The 23,617-nt window shown below is 43.0% G+C and overlaps 1 protein-coding gene and 2 pseudogenes across 3 annotated transcripts in view; 1 reads left to right on the top strand and 2 right to left on the bottom strand.

Annotated features, from left to right (window-relative positions):
- Positions 1-1,149, bottom strand: part of phactr3a (phosphatase and actin regulator 3a) — a gene marked incomplete at both ends in the record, with an annotated part of 58,465 nt that extends 57,316 nt beyond the window's left edge. The window contains one exon of the mRNA XM_084184035.1: positions 1,038-1,149. Coding sequence (XP_084040161.1) covers positions 1,038-1,149 — 112 coding nt within the window. The remainder of the gene's footprint in view (positions 1-1,037) is intronic.
- A 983-nt stretch (positions 1,150-2,132) lies between these two features.
- Positions 2,133-19,588, top strand: LOC311147631 (GPI transamidase component PIG-T-like; annotated as a pseudogene). The gene is made up of 12 exons (XR_014615633.1): positions 2,133-2,139; positions 3,168-3,638; positions 5,186-5,363; positions 5,957-6,084; positions 6,408-6,570; positions 6,893-6,980; positions 12,061-12,152; positions 13,039-13,198; positions 13,598-13,799; positions 17,387-17,552; positions 18,034-18,117; positions 18,352-19,588. The product of XR_014615633.1 is annotated as a GPI transamidase component PIG-T-like (transcript).
- Positions 19,588-23,617, bottom strand: part of LOC311147716 — a 42,653-nt pseudogene continuing 38,623 nt past the window's right edge. Inside the window, exons 4-5 of the transcript in view lie at positions 23,469-23,606; positions 19,588-21,319 (exon numbers count right to left, since the gene is read on the bottom strand). The product of the transcript in view is annotated as an uncharacterized misc_RNA (transcript). The remainder of the gene's footprint in view (positions 21,320-23,468; positions 23,607-23,617) is intronic.

The following is a 23,617-nucleotide window of genomic DNA, read 5'->3' as shown; positions in this document are numbered from 1 at the left end:
CACGGCCTCACTAATGCTCTTGTGGCTGAATGGAAGCAAGTCCCTGCAGCAATGTTCCAACATCTAGTGGAAAGCCTTCCCAGAAGAGTGGAGGCTGTTATAGCAGCAAGGGGGGGACCAACTCCATATTAATGCCCATGATTTTGGAATGAGATGTTCGACAAACCGGTGTCCACATACTTTTGGTCATGTAGTGTAGGCTATGTCTGCCCACTGGGTAAAAACTGGTTTAATCAATGTTGGTTTCACCATTTCAAACAAACATGGAAAACGGATTGGATCAATATAATGGAATGTCGTATTTTTTCCCCTAACTTCTAACCTAAATCCAATGACAGAGTTACATTTTTGGTTGATTTCACGTTGAATTCATGTCAGTTGACAACTCAACCAAATGTAAATAAAAACTAGACGTTGAACTAACGTCTGTGCACAGTGGGAGTGTCTGTGCGCTCAATGTAACGAATCACAATATAACCTAGCGACGAAAAAAGCGTCTAGACATTTCGCCTAAAATGATTGACCACACCACATGCGGTTTCTTCACTGTAGGCTGTCATCTTCACGTCCAATCTTATTAGGCCAATAGATACATGTAGCAATGGTGCAATGATGATCTAAATAGTATGGGTTTGTGTAAAATAGGCTTTGCTGTATAGGCTAGCCTACAGTTCATTTCTAATCAGCACATTTACTGCAAAACCAGATGGGCTACGCGCGCATACGGCTCCAAATATCACGCACAAATAGCGTTTTTGGGAGAGCATCCATTCATTTTAAATAGAACTGGATGAAAATGGCAAACGCGTCATGATTTTTTCCTCTCTCAATTGTCTGAGAATCACTTTTATTGTATTTTTTGCTGTCAAATGAAGCATGGAGTGCTTATTATTTCCGATGTGGTCCTCAAATCCCATTTAGCAATACGGGATGGCTTTAGGAGACGACTGTATCGCCAAAGCGATTAGACTATGTTAAAACGCCAATATCATAACCTATAGAATATCCTGACAATAAAATATGTAGGCCTATCTTACCTGTATTGTGCACTAGATCGATGCCGGATTCGGTGAGTAGGTTTGGGTCACTTTGAGATCTGCCTCGTTGCAAAAGACAGCCTTCTATTCCATTTCCATCGGATGTAGCCATGGGGATAGAGCACAGGAATTCTGAATAAAATATTGAAAACCCTACCAGAGGCAGGCAAGGTCAGAAGTAAACAGCAGTAGTGCAGATATAATTCGTTCTGACAACAGCCGCTTTGAGCATCTAATGGGGGGCCATGGGTGCTGAGCAGAAATTCCTAGTATGTTGGAGCGCGTGTGTACGTGGGAGCGGTGATACGGATGTGCCCGTCTATATTCATGCGTTCATAACTAAGTGGGAATGTGGTAATTATCAGTTGTGAAGTCGTAAATACCAGTTGGATGGATTCATGTGCTTTGAACTCGTTGGGAAACGCCGATTGGCTACTGGCCAACAAGCTGTGACAACCTAAACTAAAAGTACAGCTATCACGCTTGTAAACAAATTATAGTGTTCAAAAACGCTTTTATCGCGGTAGGTGACGTCAGAGGTCAGCATGTAGAAGTCAGGAGCTCAGGGATGATAGACGACTTTCCCACTAGTAATTACGAGTTGGAAGGGCGTTAAAGTGGATTTTTCCCAGTGGTATGTTGTAAATACCACCTTCAGACTTGGTTATGAACGCAGCATTAGTCACTGCCGCCTGACTGTTGCTCGCGACATTGGCAGCGTTTATACGCTGATTTATACAGACTGCCCAATTCTGTTATTTTTCCCACTAATTGGTCTTTTGACCAATCACATCAGATCTTTTTCAGATCTGATTGGTCCAAAGACCAATTCGTGAGAAAAACAAATATCAGAATTGGTCTTCCTGTGTGAACGCAGCAATTGTAGCCAGCAACACACATTTAGGCCAGGCCTACATACACATCTGAATGTATTAATGTACTGTCTGTCACCACATCAATGTCAACAAAGCATTTATGATTTCTGATGCTGTTTTGGCCAATTCGAATTATTCTAATATCCACAATAATAAAATAAAAAAACTTTGGATAAAAGCGTCTACTAAATGGCATATTATTATTATTTATAATATGAGCATGGATGGTGATGAGGTTGAGTAGAGCAAAACATCAAGATGTGGTTAAATTGGTTCATTGAATAAATCTCAGCACAACAATGATTTTGAATTTTTTATATATTTTTTTATACTGCAACTTATCCCAATATCCTAATATTTCAATGTAATGTAATTATGAATGGCATTGAAGGGATTAACGATGCACCATGTAGAAATCGCTCCACCATTTCCTGGTTGCTAAAATTCTAATAGTTACCCTACTTTCAGTTTATGTGACAAAACAAGCAATTATAGTGTAGAGAATCATTGTACCATCTAAACCGCTGTGAAATATATTTTCCATAACCAAATATAATTGTATTTTCAGCTGTTTGAAGCTGTTGTACCAAACCGAAAGTAAAATACATAAAAACGAATCTTAAGAACGAGAAGTATAGAAATAACTTACATACCTACCGCTTCTTAAACTTGCTTTCAATGAGAATGACAGATCTATAACTACAGTTCTATGTGAATTTGGTTGGTTTGCACAAAAAAATCCATATTGCAGATTTAAGAAAAAAACAGCTGGATAGGCCTAGTGTTATTGGCTGAAGGGAGATCAGTAGCCAAGGCATATTATCCATAAGTAGAGAGAGTAATAACATAAATTAAGGGACAATTTGGTATATCCATCAGTAGTCTAATAGGCTACTGGTTTAAAGGCCTGAGAAGCAACAATATAAAGCCTTCTCCTCGGCTTGACTGTGTAGCTATGAAAAACACAGATACATTAATTTTTTATATTCTGTTACATCAAAATGTAAATATGATATGCTCAATTGATCAAACAATTAATCAGATTTAAATGTTGCAGGTAACAAAGCAAGTTTAGATCAGTCGCTATGCCCATCTTTTGCGCAGTGATGATTGTCCATAATAAACTAAAATCCTTACATCCTATTGGTCAACATGACGCGCCGCCATTAAGCAGTCGGGAAAATGGCACCGCACTGGTGCAATATTTATATGCTGGCGTTCGTTCTTTGTGGATGAACATACGTGTTTGTTACAGCAGACATACAAGAAACAAATCAGGTGAAAGATGCTGAGAGCGTCTACGTTGATAGTGCACAGACGACGAATACACGAGTAACCGAGGGCCAAACCCATGCCGCGGAAGAAGAGAGGCAATTGGAGGCTACCAAGTTCGAAACGAATCTATCGTTAACAGATTCTCCAAGCGACAATGAAGCTGACCATGTGCAAACCCATGACATCCCTCCAACACCTCCCGCAAAAGACCAAACCCAAGAGGCCGCGAAAGAGGAGTGGCGGGACGCTATCGAAACGAATCTAGTTGATGCTCCAAGCCACAAAGAAGCTGACCATGTCTCTGACACTTTGCAAACCCTAGACGTCCCTCCACCACTGCCTGCAAAATACCAGTTTCAGGAAGAGTTGGTGATCACACCATTGCATTCTGGGGATACTTACGCCAGTTTCCAGTTCCGTACCCTGTGGGATACAATCTTCTTGCGAGGAAGTAAAGAGTTTGATTTGAAATAATATTTGGGTCAATCACATTATGTTCTAGTCATCTATCTAGTAGCCACACAGGGACACTAGTCATCAGTGCATCTTCAGTCAAGATCCTGTAGTGTAGACCCACAGTGCGGGTTTTGTTCCAGCCCAGCACTGTGGTTCACGTTTGATTCAACTAACCAATCCAGGGCTTGATGAGTTGAATAGTTGAACAAGGTGTTGTTAGCCTTACAAGCCAGAATGTTGAATAAAATTACATTTAAACTTACTCTGCCGGTTGTCTGCGGCTTGACCTTAAGCTGCTCGAATTTTGAGACAAAATGTCCACAGGAAAGTATTCTTTACCTGTTTAGTTTTATATTGGATATTGGGTTTTCCCTCGTCAATAGCGATTGAACCAAGCATGAAAATTGTATATTCTGAATCAGGGGAGGATGGAGAACAATCAACACTTTTTTGTGCATTTTTTATTTTTGAAATGTTTTTATCCGATTTCAATTTTCACAAAAATATTTTAAAAAATGTGTGGATTGTTTTCCGTCCTCCCCTGATTCAGAATATACCAATACTTTCCTGTGGATATTTTGTATGAATTTTCAAGCAGCTGAAGGACAAATAGCACAGACAACCGGTCGAGTAAGTTTTAAATGTAATTTTATTAAACATTCTGGCTTGTAAGGAATATTTACACGATTTTGCAGGCATTAGTTCCATGGAATGAGCATCCAATATAGGCTACTATCCGCAACCCAGTCTTATGCTGAAGGAAATTGCTCAAATAATCATAATACATACACTATATATAAAAACGTATGTGAACACCCCTTCAAATTAGTGGACAGGTGTATAAAATCGAGCACACAGCCATGCAATCTCCATAGCCAAACATCGGCAGTAGAATGGCCTTACTGAAGAGCTCAGTGACTTTCAACGTGGCACCGTCATAGGATACCACCTTTCCAACAAGTCAGTTCCTCAAATTTCTACCCTGCTAGAGCTGCCCCGGTCAACTGTAAGTGCTGTTATTGTGAAGTGGAAACGTCTAATAGTCGGGAACAATCAACACTTTTGTGTGAATTTTTCAATTTTCAAAAAATATATAAATAAGTGTGGATTGTTTTCCGTCCTCCCCAGATTCAGAATATACCATTTTCATTTTCATTTCATGGCATATTTGTTTCAATAGCTATTAACGAGAGAACCTAACTAAAAAGTTGGGTAAACAATACTTTCATGTGGATATTTTGTATCAATTTTTGAGCAGCTGAAGGAGAAATAGCACAGACAACAAGTAGAGTAAGTTTTACATGTAACTTTATTAAACATTCTGTCTTGTAAGGAATATTTACACGATTTTGCAGGCATTAGTTCCAGGCTGTATATACCAATTAATTGTCTATTGCAACCTGATTAATCAGACTAACTTGCTGTGCATTCACTGTCATCCGTACATAGGCCCCATGCCTAATTTGTATGACAGTTATGTCCAAGTCAACATACTAGTGTTATATGCAACTCACTGTTTTCCCACAAAATGTATATTTTCAGTCTCCCACTACCGACTCTTCCCGACGTCTCTGGGCCAGGTGATTTCGAAGTTCTCTGTGCGTGAGCTCCACATCTCCTTCACTCAGGGCTACAGGAGGACCATGCAGTGGGGCCAGACCTTCCTACCGTCGCCCCCTGGTGCCGAACTGTGGGTATGGTTTCAGGACACTGTCACGGAGTAATAATAATATAAAATAATATGCCATTTAGCAGACGCTTTTATCCAAAGCGACTTACAGTCATGCGTGCATACATTTTTGTGTATGGGTGGTCCCGGGGATCGAACCCACTACCTTGGCGTTACAAGCGCCGTGCTCTACCAGCTGAGCTACAGAGGACCACTGAGTATATACTCTATATTTATCCACACAGGTTCACTTTCCTTACTGTTGAAGATAGCAGCTTTATATCTGTCATCATGGTTAGTAGACGTATATATCGATACATATGTGTGATGCTAGTCTCACCCATTTTGTAAACTATGACAGCCTGCACGAGGGACCAGTATGAAAATGTATGCACTCACTGACTGTAAGTCGCTCTGGATAAGAGCGTCTGCTAAATGACTAAAATGTAAATGTAATACACCACTATCATTTGGCCCATTGATTCTTTGACCAAGAACGTGTCACAACATTTGACAGGCATGTCTTTCTCATTACTGGTGGCAGATACTGGCATTTTACCCACCACCATTTCTCCCAAACTATGTCAGCATTGAAATTCTATTGAAGTGAATGATAACCCATCGTTTCGTCCTTTGTCTTGTAGTGTGGATGTTACCTGGAAGGAGCTGACCAACGTCCTCTCTGGGATCTTCTGTGCCTCGCTGAATTTCATTGACTCCACCAACACGGTGCAGCCCAGTGCCTCCTTCAAGCCTCTAGGCGTGGGCAACGGTAAGGCTCCTCACACTCAGCACCCAAGTCTCTACAGTAGCTAGCCTACCTCTGAACAGAGAACAGGTTCGTATTCATAAGGGATCAAATAGAAGAAAACGATCTGAAACAGCATGAAACGGGGAGGTACCATCTGTAATTGTCCGATCAGAAACACTTTTCTACGGTGTGCCCTAATGAACAAGACCACGTGCCAACCAATGCTTTGCATATGCACTCAAAGGAATCATGACGCAATTACGGAATTAGATAGTACAGTATTATTAAAGATGTGAAACAATACCGTATTGATGTGTGTCCTGTATACGTCCTCTGCTATACAGTAACTGACCAGCGCTTTCTCCGCTATGCTGTGTTGCCGCGGGAGGTCGTTTGTACTGAGAATCTGACGCCGTGGAAGAAGGCTGGTCTGGCAGTCCTAATGAAGTCTGAGAAACTCTTCCACAGCAGCTTCCACTCCCAGGCTACACATCAGACCTGTGTCAGGTAAGGTGTATGTATATACAGTCTGTAGCTATATGTATTACAACACTATGGGTGACATTTTCATAGTGCAAAAGAATTGGGCAAATTGCAAAAATTACTGTAATCCTCATTATCTGGCATTATTACAACTACCTTTTATCATGTTGTCAGCCATATCAAAGAAAAAGAACCAGACATTTTTGTTGTTGACTTTTTAAAGTAATGATGTAGAAAATACCAAGCCACTGATTTCACCTTCCATCCTACTTGTAATCCCGTTTGAGAACCTGTCACTGTTGATGAGTCCCAGCCTTGACATGACACTCGGCTACTGTTGTTTCAGGACTGGCAGTGCAAGTCCACAGCGTGGGAGCTGAGACAGACACTGAACGTGGTGTTCGACCTGCACTCCTCTGGCCAGAGCAAACGAGGTGAGAGAGGCCTCTCCTCATTCAGTATTATACCCCTTTCGCAATACTGAGCTGAGCCGAGCTGTTCCTCGCTGGACTGGTTACGCATCGACCATATATTTGCTGGAAACGTGGACAATGTGAAAGGAAAATAACTGTGCCAGTACAGTTTAGGTCGACTTGATAGTGTGAAAAGGGTATAACTATACTGAACAAAATTATAAATGCAACATGTAAAGTGTTGCTTTCATGAGCTGAAATAAAAGATCCCAGTAATGTTCCATATGCAGAAAAAGCTTATTTCTCTAAAATGTTGTACACAAATTGGTTTACATTCCTGTTAGTGAGCATGTTTCCTTGACACAAACCGGTTCTGGGGACAATAAAAGGTCACTCTAAAATGTGCCGTTTTGTCACAAAACACAATGCCACAGATGTCTGAAGTTTTGAGGGAGCGTGCAATTGGCATGCTGACTGTAGGAATGTCCACCAGAGCTGTTGCCAGATAATTTAATGTTCATTTCTCTACCATAAGCCACCTTCAATGTTGTTTTAGAGAATTTGGCAGTACGTCCAACCGGCCTTACAACTGCAGACCACATGTAACCACACCAGCCCAGGACCTCCATATCTGGCTTCTTCACCTGCGGAATCGTCTGAGACCAACCACCCTGACAGCTGTTGAAACTGGGTTTGCACAAGTGAAGGATTTCTGCACAAACTGTCAGAAGCCATCTCAGGGAAGCTCATCTGCTTGCTCATCGTCCTCACCAGGGTCTTGACCTGACTGCAGTTTGTCATCGTAACTGACTTCAGTGGGCAAATGCTCACCTTCGATGGCCACTGGCACGCTGGAGAAGTGTGCTCTTTACGGATGAATCCCAGTTTCAACTACCGGGCAGATAGCAGACATTAGTATGGCGTCATGTGGGCGAGCGGTTTGCTGATGTCAACGTTGTGAACAGAGTGCCCCATGGTGGCGGTGGGGTTATGGTATGGGCAGGCATAAGCTATGGACAACGAACACAATTGCATTTTATCAATGGCAATTTGAATGCACAGAGATACTGTGACGAGATCCTGAGGCCCATTGTCGTGCCATTCATCCGCTGCCATCACCTCATGTTTCAGCATGATAATGCACAGCCCAATGTCGCAAGGATCTGTACACAATTCCTGAAAGCTGAAAATTCCCAGTTCTTCCATGGCCTGCATACTCACCAGACATGTCACCCATTGAGCATGTTTGGGATGCTCTGGATCGACATGTACGACAGTGTGTTCCAGTTCCCGTCAATATCCAGCAACTTTGCACAGCCATTGAAGAGGAGTGGGACAACATTCCACGGGCCACAATCAACAGCCTGATCAACTCTATGCGAAGGAGATGTCTGGCGCTGCATGTGGCAAATGGTGGTCACACCAGATACTGACTGGTTTTCAGATCCACGCCCCTACCTTTTAAAAAAAAAGGTATCTGTGACCAACAGATGCATATCTGTATTCCCAGTCATGTGAAATCCATAGATTAGGGCCTAATTAATTTATGTCTATTGACTGATTTCCTTACATGAACTGTAAAATCTTTGAAATTGTTCCATGTGGGTTTATATTTTTGTTCAGTTTAATATCACCTCACTATTGCTAAAACATGCTGTTATTACCTAAATGTACAGTCTCCTCTTGCGCTCTGACACTGCTTCATATACAGTGTGGAGAACAAGTATTTGATACACTGCCGATTTTGCAGGTTTTCCTACTTACAAAGCATGTAGAGGTCTGTAATTTTTATCCAGAAAATCACATTGTATGATTTTAAAGTAATTAATTGGCATTTTATTGCATTACATAAGTACACTGCTCAAAAAAATAAAGGGAACACTAAAATAACACATCCTAGATCTGAATGAATGAAATAATCTTATTAAATACTTTTTTCTTTACATAGTTGAATGTGCTGACAACAAAATCACACAAAAATAATCAATGGAAATCAAATGTATCAACCCATGGAGGTCTGGATTTGGAGTCACCCTCAAAATTAAAGTGGAAAAACCACACTACAGGCTGATCCAACCTTTATGTAATGTCCTTAAAACAAGTCAAAATGAGGCTCAGTAGTGTGTGTGGCCTCCACGTGCCTGTATGACCTCCCTACAACGCCTGGGCATGCTCCTGATGAGGTGGCGGATGGTCTCCTGAGGGATCTCCTCCCAGACCTGGACTAAAGCATCCGCCAACTCCTGGACAGTCTGTGGTGCAACGTGGCGTTGGTGGATGGAGCGAGACATGATGTCCCAGATGTGCTCAATTGGATTCAGGTCTGGGGAACGGGCGGGCCAGTCCATAGCATCAATGCCTTCCTCTTGCAGGAACTGCTGACACACTCCAGCCACATGAGGTCTAGCATTGTCTTGCATTAGGAGGAACCCAGGGCCAACCGCACCAGCATATGGTCTCACAAGGGGTCTGAGGATCTCATCTCGGTACCTAATGGCAGTCAGGCTACCTCTGGCGAGCACATGGAGGGCTGTGCGGCCCCCCAAAGAAATGCCACCCCACACCATGACTGACCCACTGCCAAACTGGTCATGCTGGAGGATGTTGCAGGCAGCAGAATGTTCTCCACGGCGTCTCCAGACTCTGTCACGTGCTCAGTGTGAACCTGCTTTCATCTGTGAAGAGCACAGGGCGTCAGTGGCGAATTTGCCAATCTTAGTGTTCTCTGGCAAATGCCAAACGTCCTGCACGGTGTTGGGCTGTAAGCACAACCCCCACCTGTGGACGTCGGGCCCTCATACCACCCTCATGGAGTCTGTTTCTGCACATTTGCACATGCACATTTGTGGCCTGCTGGAGGTCATTTTGCAGGGCTCTGCCAGTTCTCCTCCTGCTCCTCCTTGCACAAAGGCGGAGGTAGCGGTCCTGCTGCTGGGTTGTTGCCCTCCTACGGCCTCCTCCACGTCTCCTGATGTGCTGGCCTGTCTCCTGGTAGCACCTCCATGCTCTGGACACTACGCTGACAGACACGGCAAACCTTCTTGCCACAGCTCGCATTGATGTGCCATCCTGGATGAGCTGCACTACCTGAGCCACTTGTGTGGGTTGTAGACTCCGTCTTATGCTACCACTAGAGTGAAAGCACCGCCAGCATTCAAAAGTGACCAAAACATCAGCCAGGAAGCATAGGAACTGAGAAGTGGTCTGTGGTCACCACCTGCAAAACCAGTCCTTTATTGGGGGTGTCTTGCTAATTGCCTATAATTTCCACCTGTTGTCTATTCCATTTGCACAACAGCATGTGAAATGTATTGTCAATCAGTGTTGCTTCCTAAGTGGACAGTTTGATTTCACAGAAGTGTGATTGACTTGGAGTTACATTGTGTTGTTTAAGTGTTCCCTTTTATTTTTTTGAGCAGTGTATTTGATCACCTACTAACCAGTAAGAATTCCGGCTCTCACAGACCTGTTAGTTTTTCTTTAAGAAGCCCTCCTGTTCTCCACTCATTACCTGTATTAACTGCACCTGTTTGAACTCGTTACCTGCATAAAAGACACCTGTCCACACACTAAATCAAACAGACTCTAACCTCTCCACAATGGCCAAGACCAGAGAGCTGTGTAAGGACATCAGGGATAAAATTGTAGACCTGCACAAGGCTGGGATGGGCTACAGGACAATAGGCAAGCAGCTTGGTGAGAAGGCAACAACTGTTGGCGCAATTATTAGAAAATGGAAGAAGTTCAAGATGACGGTCAATCACCCTCGGTCTGGGGCTCCATGCAAGATCTCACCTTGTGGGGCATCAATGATCATGAGGAAGGTGAGGGATCAGCCCAGAACTACACGGCAGGACCTGGTCAATGACCTGAAGAGAGCTGGGACCACAGTCTCAAAGAAAACCATTAGTAACACACTATGCCGTCATGGATTAAAATCCTGCAGCGCACGCAAGGTCCCCCTGCTCAAGCCAGCGCATGTCCAGGCCCATCTGAAGTTTGCCAATGACCATCTGGATGATCCAGAGGAGGAATTGGAGGTCATGTGGTCTGATGAGACAAAAATAGAGCTTTTTGGTCTAAACTCCACTCGCCGTGTTTGGAGGAAGAAGAAGGATGAGTACAACCCCAAGAACACCATCCCAACCGTGAAGCATGGAGGTGGAAACATCATTCTTTGGGGATCCTTTTCTGCAAAGGGGACAGGACGACTGCACCGTATTGAGGGGAGGATGGATGGGGCCATGTATCGCGAGATCTTGGCCAACAACCTCCTTCCCTCAGTAAGAGCATTGAAGATGAGTCGTGGCTGGGTCTTCCAGCATGACAACGACCCGAAACACACAGCCAGGGCAACTAAGGAGTGGCTCCGTAAGAAGCATCTCAAGGTCCTGGAGTGGCCTAGCCAGTCTCCAGACCTGAACCCAATAGAACATCTTTGGAGGGAGCTGAAAAGCGACAGCCCCGAAACCTGAAGGATCTGGAGAAGGTCTGTATGGAGGAGTGGGCCAAAATCCCTGCTGCAGTGTGTGCAAACCTGGTCAAGACCTGCAGGAAACGTATGATCTCTGTAATTGCAAACAAAGGTTTCTGTACCAAATATTAAGTTCTGCTTTTCTGATGTATCAAATACTTATGTCATGCAATAAAATGCAAATTAATTACTTAAAAATCATACAATGTGATTTTCTGGATTTTTGTTTTAGATTCCGTCTCTCACAGTTAGTGTATCTATGACACAAATTACAGACCTCTACATGCTTTGTAAGTAGGAAAACTTGCAGTGTATCAAATACTTGTTCTCCCCACTGTAGGTGCATTTGCCTGCTAGCTATACTTTGCACAGCAAAAATGGCACATTTTTCTAATAAAATTTCTTTAAAGTGAATTTACAATAGCAACCCACTTTACAGTAAAACAATCAAATGAAGGAGATGAAGAACAAATAACTTTTCATGGAAAAGTCACTTCTTTCTGCTGTGGTGTACAGACATTGGTCTTCTGAGCTCCATGAAAAAGACTGGTCACTGCATTTAGAAACATACAAAATGGAGGCCATGAACATGATGGTGATGTGTTGGGTTACTGGTTGTTTCCACAGAGTGGTCCCTGTTCAAGATGTTCTCTCGTACCCTGACTGAAGCCTGCCCCCTGGCCTCCTCCAGTAAAGTGGACGTCACAGACAACCCTCAGGTCAGCAACTTTACATGACCGCTAGCTTTACATTTCTAACTTTACATAATCGCATACTTTACACAACTAACTTTACATGACCTCTAACTTTACATTAATCCAAATTCTATTTAGTTAGCAGACGCTCTTACTCAGACTGACTTAGTTACTTCGTACAGTCAAGGAACAGGGCTTCAGCATCAGTTTGAGTTTCAAAAGCAAATTCTCTTTAAGTAAGAAGAAAAGTCAGCAGTCAGCACCAATAATACGTACAGAAATGAGAACAACTCAACACTCCACGGTCTTCCTATTGAAATGAGCCTTTCTCAGGCTGTTATTGGGACTGACGTCTTTGTGTATGCCAAGCTTTAGTCCAATCACTAACATACCTGCTACATTGGTGCATCGCAAAAGTAGTTGGCTGAGCTACTAAAACACCAGTCAACACTACTTGTATGGAGAAGTGCAATGGGGACTTGCTCTCAAGCTGTAGAGTTCAAACAAATTCTCCAGCTGGTTGTCACCTACAAATGATCAGAGATCCGGAGTAAGGTTCATGGCAGGGCAGGCAACTACGGGAGATCAGATGTAACACTGAACACTCATTAGTTAGTCTTGTAAACGGACCCTAGATAGGGTAGTTGTTCAAATTGAAACGTTAGTCTCATTAGTTAGGCTTTTAAACAGACACTAGATGGGGTAGTTGTTTAAATTAAAATGTTAATGAGTTTCTATTTTAATCATGTTCATGTTCTTATGTAAGCTGGACTACAATTCAGTTTTCTTTATTGTAAACTGCCAATGTGTGCCATTGTGGCACATGTATTTGTGTAAATAAAACCTATTTATCTCTATCAATCCTATGGTAGTTGTGCAGGATGAGATTGTTGTTGTGTTTCCCTTATAGGGGGAGCTGTTTGAGTTGAGCCCAGCCACTCCCATGCTGAGCCAGGCTGTGGTGCTGGGGAATCGGAGAACCTACTCGGTCTAGGACCTCATCAACCAGGCCACGTTCGGACAGACGCGCTCCCTCAACATCCTGCTGCGATGGAGATCAGCAGAGAGTGGTGAATGAGTGACACAGGACAAGGACACGACTCCATATGTGGGCTGTGTTTCATTCCAGGAAAGATGTTCCCTCGACAGTCTGTTCACTTCTCTTACACAAATGGAATAAGAAACAGTCCCTATCCCTGTTGTGTATTTTATTTTTAAAAAACTACTCAATCCAATTACAATGCAGTTACTAAAGTACTAAGAAACAGCATGTTAATACAATGTTGTTAATAGTATAATTTTCAGTTACTGTACAGTAAGATAATGTCGTGTTACAGAAAAGGGAAGATTTTGTGATATTAATGAATTTTCATGTAGGGTGTTTTTATAGAATTGACCATATAGAAGTTATATTTCTGTTCTAGTATTTATATTGACCATATGAATGCTCACTCCTTTCCTCCCACCAGGAGACATGCTGCGCCCTCTACTTCACGGAGAGCGCTATGTGTCAGGCTACGGGCTGCAGACGGGGGAGATCCACACCCTGGTGTACAACCACCACCCGTACCGGGCCTTCCCCGTCCTCCTGCTGGACACCGTGCCCTGGTACCTGCGTCTCTACATCCCACACACTCACTGTCACCAGCAAGGGCCGCGACAACAAACCCAGTGAGTACTGCTGCTGCTCACCTGTTGACATTGTTCCACCTAGGCCTGGGTCGTGTTCATTAGGCAACAAACCAAAAAAATCAGACTAAAACAGGGAGGGTCTTCCTGGCCTTGTCTAATATAAAACTGTTTTTCCGTTGCAAAACATTTTCTGTTGGGTCCCCTACTGAATATGACCCTGGTTCCTTTTTGATCAACTAACGTTTAGATTTGTGCACTTTGAAGAAGTAGGGCCTAGCGTTGATATGAATGTCAGCTACATATTAATAGCTCTTGAGGGAAAGGCTGTGCATCTATCAGTTACATATTTATGACACTGAAGCACATAAATATGTAACTGATAGAGACACGCACACTACATGTTAATGTTTTAAAATGTATATTTTGTGTGTAATGCCTTTTCCGTTATGTGTTGTACCCCAGTAAGACTAGCTGTCGCCATTGGCGTTGGATAATGGGGATCCTAATAAAATAAATGAATGTGCCTGACCTACAATGTCACATTTAAAGAGAACTTGAAAGAGGTTTTTATATGCCTATTGGCTTGTTAGGAAATAGGAAAGGAAGTGTCTTTTCAATATTAAGACATCCCTTTTCTTTTCCTATAGAAGTTGTTAATTTCAACAAACAATAAATAAGACAAAAAAACAGAACTGAGTGTGCATAACTATTCACCCCCCCCCCCCCCCCAAAGACAATACTTTGTAGAGCCACCTTTTGCAGCAATTACAGCTGCAAGTCTCTTGGGGTATGTCTCTATAAGCTTGGCACATCTAGCCACTGGGATTTTTGCCCATTCTTCAAGGCAAAACTGCTCCAGCTCCTTCAAGTTGGATGGACTCCGCTGGTGTACAGCAATCTTTAAGTCATACCACAGATTCTCAATTGGATTGAGGTCTGGGCTTTGACTAGGCCATTCCAAGACATTTAAATGTTTCCCTTAAACCACTTGAGTGTTGCTTTTGCAGCATGCTTAGGGTCATTGTCCTGCTGGAAGGTGACCCTCCGTCCCAGTCTCAAATCTCTGGAAGACTGAAACAGGTTTCCCCTCAAGGATGTCCCTGTATTTAGTGCCATCCATCATTCCTTCAATTCTGACCAGTTTACCAGTCCCTGCCGATGGAAAAACATCCCCACAGCATGATGCTGCCACCACCATGCTTCACTGTGGGGATGGTGTTCTCGGGATGATGAGAGGTGTTGGGTTTGCGCCAGACATAGTGTTTTCCTTGATGGCCAAAAATATCACTTTTAGTCTCATCTGACCAGACTACCTTCTTCCATATGTTTGGGGAGTCTCCCATATGCCTTTTGGCGAACACCAAACGTGTTTGCTTATTTTTTTCTTTAAGCAATGGCTTTTTTCTGGCCACTCTTCCGTAAATCCCAGCACTGTGGAGTGTACGGCTTAAAGTGGTCTCAACATCAACAGTGAAGAGGCGACTCCGGGATGCTGACCTTCTAGGCAGAGTTGCAAAGAAAAAGCCATATCTCAGACTGGCCAATAAAAAGAAAAGATTAAGATGGGCAGTCTGAGATATGGCTAGATATTCCTAGAAGGTCAGCAACCCGGAGTCGCCTCTTCACTGTTGACGTTGAGACTGGTGTTTTGCGGGTACTATTTAATTAAGCTGCCAGTTGAGGACCTGTGAGGCGTCTGTTTCTCAAACTAGACACTCTAATGTATTTGTCCTCTTGCTCAGTTGTGCACCGGGGCCTCCCGCTCCTCTTTCTATTCTGGTTAGAGACAGTTTGTGCTGTTCTGTGAAGGGAGTACAGTGTCTACACTGTATTTCTGATCAATTTGATGTTATTTTAAAGGACAAAAAAATATGCTTTTCTTTCGAAAACAAGGACATTTCTAAGTGAGCCCAAACTTTTGAACGTTAGTGGATGTATGGATGTATGGATGTATGGATGGATGGATGGATGGATGGATGGATGGCACCAATTGTGCAAGTTCTCCCACTTAAAAAGATGAGAGAGGCCTGTAATTTTCATCATAGGTACACGTCAACCATGACAGACAAAATGAGAGAAAAAAATCCAGAAAATCACATTGTAGGATTTTTAATGAATTTATTAGCAAATTATGGTGGAAAATAAGTATTTGGTCAATAACAAAAGTTTCTCAATATGTGTTATATACCCTTTGTTGGCAATGACACAGGTCAAATGTTTTCTGTAAGTCTTCACAAGGTTTTCACACACTGTTGCTGGTATTTTGGCCCATTCCTCCATGCAGATCTCCTCTAGAGCAGTGATGTTTTGGGGCTGTCGCTGGGCAACACAGACTTTCAACTCCCTCCAAAGATTTTCTATGGGGTTGAGATCTGGAGACTGGCTAGGCCACTCCAGGACCTTGAAATGCTTCTTACGAAGCCACTCCTTCGTTGCCCGGGCGGTGTGTTTGGGATCATTGTCATGCTGAAAGACCCAGCCACGTTTCATCTTCCATGCCCTTGCTGATGGAAGGAGGTTTTCACTCAAAATCTCACGATACATGGCCCTATTCATTCTTTCCTTTACACGGATCAGTCGTCCTGGTCCCTTTGCAGAAAAACAGCCCCAAAGCATGATGTTTCCACCCCCATGCTTCACAGTAGGTATGGTGTTCTTTGGATGCAACTCAGCATTCTTTGTCGTCCAAACACGACGAGTTGAGTTTTTACCAAAAAGTTCTATTTTGGTTTCATCTGACCATATGACATTCTCCCAATCCTCTTCTGGATCATCCAAATGCACTCTAGCAAACTTCAGACGGGCCTGGACATGTACTGGCTTAAGCAGGGGGACACGTCTGGCACTGCAGGATTTGAGTCCCTGGCGGCGTAGTGTGTTACTGATGGTAGGCTTTGTTACTTTGGTCCCAGCTCTCTGCAGGTCATTCACTAGGTCCCCCCGTGTGGTTCTGGGATTTTTGCTCACCGTTCTTGTGATCATTTTGACCCCACGGGGTGAGATCTTGCGTGGAGCCCCAGATCGAGGGAGAATATCAGTGGTCTTGTATGTCTTCCATTTCCTAATAATTGCTCCCACAGTTGATTTCTTCAAACCAAGCTGCTTACCTATTGCAGATTCAGTCTTCCCAGCCTGGTGCAGGTCTACAATTTTGTTTCTGGTGTCCTTTGACAGCTCTTTGGTCTTGGCCATAGTGGAGTTTGGAGTGTGACTGTTTGAGGTTGTGGACAGGTGTCTTTTATACTGATAACAAGTTCAAACAGGTGCCATTAATACAGGTAAAGAGTGGAGGACAGAGGAGCCTGTTAAAGAAGAAGTTACAGGTCTGTGAGAGCCAGAAATCTTGCTTGTTTGTAGGTGACCAAATACTTATTTTCCACCATAATTTGCAAATAAATTCATTAAAATTCCTACAATGCGATTTTCTGGATTTTTTTTTCTCAATTTGTCATAATTGACGTGTACCTATGATGAAAATTACAGGCCTCTCTCATCTTTTTAAGTGGGAGAACTTGCACAATTGGTGGCTGACTAAATACTTATTTTCCCCACTGTATGTATACTTTTTTTTAAACATGGCTTTCCTGCTTCTGCAAATAAATACGAATTCTCTCTCCTCTACCTAGGTTACATCCACTACCAGCCGTCCAAAGACCGCCTTCGGCCCCACCTGCTGGAAATGTTGGCCCAGCTGCCCCCTAACTCTGTGATCGAGGTCACCGTACAGTTTGAGAGGGCACTCCTGAAGTGGACGGAGTACACCCCCGACCCCAACCACGGCTTCTACGTCGGGTATGACTTTGAAGTCTACAGAAACAGGATAAATACCTATTTGTCTATGCTATGGGTCAAGTTCTGTACTCAATCTGTCTTTGTCTAAAGAAATGCTAACTGCAATAGAAACTATGACAGTTAATGCGCCCTTTTGTCATAACGTTGTGAGGTGTTGTTTGCCTGTAATTGCTTTCATAGCTTTTAGATTTGTGCTTCAGAACTGGGTCCAAATACAATTAGGAATCTTTCAAATTCCTTTAGAAATTCCTTTAGCCTGCCTGGAGTGCCAGATGGGTGGAGTTTGCAGTTTTACCACTATTGGTTCCATTGTGCCAAGCAAGGTCAATCAATTATGAAATAATTTAAATATTTGTCTTGACTTTGATTTTGAATGAAGATGGGGCCATGGCTAAAATTGAGATATACCACTTGTTTGAAGTCTGCAGATATTCAGGTTTCCAGTAGCAGATATTTGATTAAATGTTGTCCCTCGCTTCAGGTCTTCTGTTATCAGTGCTCTCGTGCCCAGTGTTGTCGCCATGGATACCAACAGCACCCAGGAACGTCCGCTTTTCAGCAGCTTGTGAGTCATAAGGCTGTTTATTTTCTTTAAGTACTGGTTGAGCACTTACGTAGCAGTTGTCTTAAGTGTGTTAGTTTCTCACCTGAGGTAATGCAATTTAAATGAATCTCTGGAAATTACACCAAATAAAATCCTCTTTGAAAGTAGTGTACCATACCTCAATTCATTGATTTGGAATGGAATTGACCCCCAACCTTTATAGGTTATTGTAATAATGCATTTCTGTATTCCCAGTTTCCCATGTAAAGAGGAATGCAGGTCTACACGGAGCCTCTGCTAGTGAACCTGCCAACCCCTGATTTCAGCATGCCCTACAACGTCATCTGCCTCACCTGCACCGTGGTGGCTGTGGGTTACGGCTTCCTCTACAACTTCCTGACCAGCACCTTCCAGGTGGAGGAGCCCAGCCCGGGCCTGGCCAAACGGCTAGCCAACATCATCTGCAGGCTCAGGGGTGTGCCGCTGCTGTGATGTGCCAGAATGCTATCATGCTAAAGCTAACAACATTATCTAGCACATTTTTGCAGTGGGGCAATGAGGTCAGGTATTACACCACTTGGGAAATGTGAAGGTAAGTTTCAGGGAGATGCCACTTTAAGCATGTGAAGCTTCTGCAATAAAAACAAAACTCTCAGTTCTGTTTCGTGGATGAAAAAGGAGTTAAACAATGAAGTATTTGATGAAGTGTCATGGATTCGATGAACGTTCAAGGCATTTTCTCGCTGTGAGGAGCAAAAAGGGTATTTCTTCAGTGCACTACTACTGTTGGTGTAGTTGAACAGAGAATAAGGCCTTTTTAGTGTGTAACGAAGGAACCAAAGTGTTTGCTCCAGGTTTCAGTGGGGACAGTTGGCTGCCAGATGCGGCAGCAGATCACAGCAAGCTCTGATATATCTGTAACTGGAAAAAGTCATTGCACTGTTTGAAGCCATTGTTCTAGAGAGATCTGATACACCTCTTCAATCTAAACATAAATAATAGTTGTACTTTTAGTTGATGTTGAGTGCATGTTCAAAAGTTAAATGCACTGACTTACAGAACTTTCATAACCAGTTAGTTGGATTTCTATAAACATTTGTTAATTGCTCACAGAACCAGTCAACATGGTTGTACTTGTAGAAAACCCAACCATCTCTACTTGAAACGGCCATTGATTTGACCAGATTTTCCTTAGCCAGCCATTGTCTGTGTTTCTCATTGACATTTGTGTTCTCTAAATGGCAGTAACTTTGGTAAGCCTTTCTAGCACAGATGCCCACCACTCAACTTTAAGGATATGAGTTTGCCATGCATTATTTAAGACCTGATTTACCAAGACAAATACACCCTTAATACATTTACTTTTTAAGACTGCTCATTCTTTGTATACTAAAACTGCTATTAATGCTTTACATTTTACTGAACAGCATGAGAATGTTTGAAGATATGGGGTAACCTGGGCTGTTTATTGTATTTTCAATTAAATTGTCAACTGACCAAACATTTGTCATTTTTGTTTAATACATGGAGGCTTGTGAAGAACATAGAAAAAAGGATTGCACACTTGAACGACGTGGACTCTCATCCCAGTCCAAAACAGTACTTTTGGACTGATAGAGAACTCCTGAGAATAAATGATGAAGGAACACTTGGCCGCTGAGCATGGATTGGATCAACTGTATCATAATCCAGTTTAGGAGTCTTCACGACATAACATGTCATAAGCAGTCATAACAGCTGATGTAATTCTATGACAAGCCATACAGTATGGACCTATTCAGGCAGATGTAACGTTACAGAACATTCCGATAGAAATGTATCATGAACAGATATCATTGTCTACTTTATCAGATAGACTAGGGAAATTGTCTGCGCCATTCTATTTCTATCTGCAACGTTCAGATTGTTTCAAATCACTTAATACACCCCAGGACCAGGAGTTCACTTTCTGTATCCCATTTCACTTGCCTCAGCTGTGGAAGTGTGTGTATGTGAAGGGGAGGGAGCGGCTGATTATTTTCTCGATAAACAAGCTTGGCCTCACTCCTGCCAAGTTCCAACAGAACACAGACAGACACAGAGGTCTCTTTCTTTGCAAGTCAGCAATTTCCTCTCTCGCATGTGTTTGGCAATCTAGAGTGGGGGGAAAAAAGCCCTCTGCATTCCAAATCAAAAGCCTTGTTTATACCTGGCGCTAACAGACGTACTGTGTCCTGATCTTGTCCGCATTCAGATTGTGCCCACATTTTCCAGACATCTGTCTACACGTGGTATTGAAATGTGTCTCTTGTCCGTACACGGTGTACGCATTGTGACCAGATTTCCCGGTCCCTCCCTGTTCATTGTTTATTTTAATGTGCATATTGATGCCATAAGTCAAATGTGCCACCTGTAAATGATTTAGGGGGCGGGATAATTACGATTTAAATGGTTTCACTGTCCAGATCCGTCTACAAATGCGTGCCTGACTACCTCCGGCGGTGGGCAGGAATATCTGATCGTGGACAGGATCAGGACAAAGGATGCATGTTAGAACCAGGTATAAACAGGGCTAATGATGGTCATGTCTGGTTTAATAGCTCTGCTAAACTCAGTCCATTTAGACAGGGAAGTGGGTATACTTTGGCCCGGGAACACAGAAGCTTTGTGCGGAGTTGAAGATTGGGGGAGGTGTAGTAACACTAGAAACCTGAGTACTCCAGACAAATCACTGGCCAAATAGAAGAATAAGCACTGAATCTGGTGGACAGCCAGAAAACGTGTACATACTTGAGCAATTTCCATTCTTGGTGTGTTCCATCATTTGTCATTGCAGCTCAGTGCCAGCATAAAAACTACATAAAAAGGCACCCTGGAAACTTTTGATTTCCACCAACAAGGTAATACATGTTCAGGAATGTATATAAAGGCTACACAGACCGCTTTATTGATTGGAATACAAACAAGTACAACCCCCTCTCCCCCCTCTAAAAAAAACAACAACAAGCATTCCTCTTCTTGAAGGAGAACTCTTCTTTTTTGTTGAAATTATTTGAGAAGGAGTCTATGAGTGTTGTCACTCATCTCCAGACCCAAACCTTGCTGTCCTATGAGCATGGCTCACTGCAGGAGTGGCCGCAGGTTGTCCGGCAACACTTCTGTTCCTCGGGGCACTGGCCGTCATGGTAACAGTACTCAGCACACATGGGGGTCCCCTTAGGCAGGGCACAGCGACCAGGTTTCACTAAGGTAACAGAAAAAAGGCATTCAGTTATAAAGTAGCAACATTATGTAGGTTTATGGTAGCAACTATACTGACTATTCCCATTAAAGTTGTACTATTACAATGACATGGAATCTTTCTAATTCTATGGCTGGAATGCTCAGGGTCATTAATATAGACTCTATATGCCTGCACGGCTTGTGGAAATCTTCTTAATTTAGTGTCTCAGCTCTAAAGAGAGTGTACAGTGGGGAAAAAAAGTATTTAGTCAGCCACCAATTGTGCAAGTTCTCCCACTTAAAAAGATGAGAGAGGCCTGTAATTTTCATCATAGGTACACGTCAACTATGACAGACAAAATGAGAAAAATAAATCCAGAAAATCACATTGTAGGATTTTTATGAATTTATTTGCAAATTATGGTGGAAAATAAGTATTTGGTCAATAACAAAAGTTTCTCAATACTTTGTTATATACCCTTTGTTGGCAATGACACAGGTCAAACGTTTTCTGTAAGTCTTCACAAGGTTTTCACACACTGTTGCTGGTATTTTGGCCCATTCCTCCATGCAGATCTCCTCTAGAGCAGTGATGTTTTGGGGCTGTCGCTGGGCAACACAGACTTTCAACTCCCTCCAAAGATTTTCTATGGGGTTGAGATCTGGAGACTGGCTAGGCCACTCCAGGACCTTGAAATGCTTCTTACGAAGCCACTCCTTCGTTGCCCGGGCGGTGTGTTTGGGATCATTGTCATGCTGAAAGACCCAGCCACGTTTCATCTTCAATGCCCTTGCTGATGGAAGGAGGTTTTCACTCAAAATCTCACGATACATGGCCCCATTCATTCTTTCCTTTACACGGATCAGTCGTCCTGGTCCCTTTGCAGAAAAACAGCCCCAAAGCATGATGTTTCCACCCCATGCTTCACAGTAGGTATGGTGTTCTTTGGATGCAACTCAGAATTCTTTGTCCTCCAAACACGACGAGTTGAGTTTTTACCAAAAAGTTCTATTTTGGTTTCATCTGACCATTTGATATTCTCCCAATCCTCTTCTGGATCATCCAAATGCACTCTAGCAAACTTCAGACGGGCCTGGACATGTACTGGTTTAAGCAGGGGGACACGTCTGGCACTGCAGGATTTGAGTCCATGGCGGCGTAGTGTGTTACTGATGGTAGGCTTTGTTACTTTGGTCCCAGCTCTCTGCAGGTCATTCACTAGGTCCCCCCGTGTGGTTCTGGGATTTTTGCTCACCGTTCTTGTGATCATTTTGACCCCACGGGGTGAGATCTTAATAAATAATAATAATAATATGCCATTTAGCAGACGCTTTTATCCAAAGCGACTTACAGTCATGCGTGCATACATTTTTGTGTATGGGTGGTCCCGGGGATCGAACCCACTACCCTGGCGTTACAAGCGCCGTGCTCTACCAATTGAGCTACAGAGGACCACACTTGAGCTACAAGAGACCGATCTGGGGCTCTTGCGTGGAGCCCCAGATCGAGGGAGATTATCAGTGGTCTTGTATGTCTTCCATTTCCTAATAATTGCTCCCACATGTGATTTCTTCAAACCAAGCTGCTTACCTATTGCAGATTCAGTCTTCCCAGCCTGGTGCAGGTCTACTTTTTTGTTTCTGGTGTCCTTTGACAGCTCTTTGGTCTTGGCCATAGTGGAGTTTGGAGTGTGACTGTTTGAGGTTGTGGACAGGTGTCTTTTATACTGATAACAAGTTCAAACAGGTGCCATTAATACAGGTAACGAGTGGAGGACAGAGGAGCCTCTTAAAGAAGAAGTTACAGGTCTGTGAGAGCCAGAAATCTTGCTTGTTTGTAGGTGACCAAATACTTATTTTCCACCATAATTTGCAAATAAATTCATAATAAATCCTACAATGTGATTTTCTGGATTTATTTTTCTCAATTTGTCTGTCATAGTTGACGTGAACCTATGATGAAAATTACAGGCCTCTCTCATCTTTTTAAGTGGGAGAACTTGCACAATTGGTGGCTGACTAAATACCTTTTTTCCCCACTGTATGTGAAATATATCTATATATGTGTATGAAATGTACTTTACAAGGTCCAGCTTTCTTGTTTCCAGAGTAAAGCAGCAATAATTAATGCAATGGACGGGTGTATCTGTCACTTTGGGACCATAACCTACCTGTGTAAGGTGCAATGCACTCATGCCCACATCCGTTGTGGCAGCATTTTTCATCATTGGGGCAGTCACTGTCATTGGAACAGAACTCGGCACACATCCCTGAGCCCCATCGTCTACGAGGACACACTCCTGGCTTTGCTTTGGGAACA

This window comes from Coregonus lavaretus (genome assembly GCF_964263955.1).
Source record: "Coregonus lavaretus genome assembly, chromosome: 20".
NCBI classification, from domain to species: domain Eukaryota; kingdom Metazoa; phylum Chordata; class Actinopteri; order Salmoniformes; family Salmonidae; genus Coregonus; species Coregonus lavaretus.
Note: the sequence above shows the minus strand (reverse complement) of the source record. Positions and strands in the feature narration are given on the sequence as shown.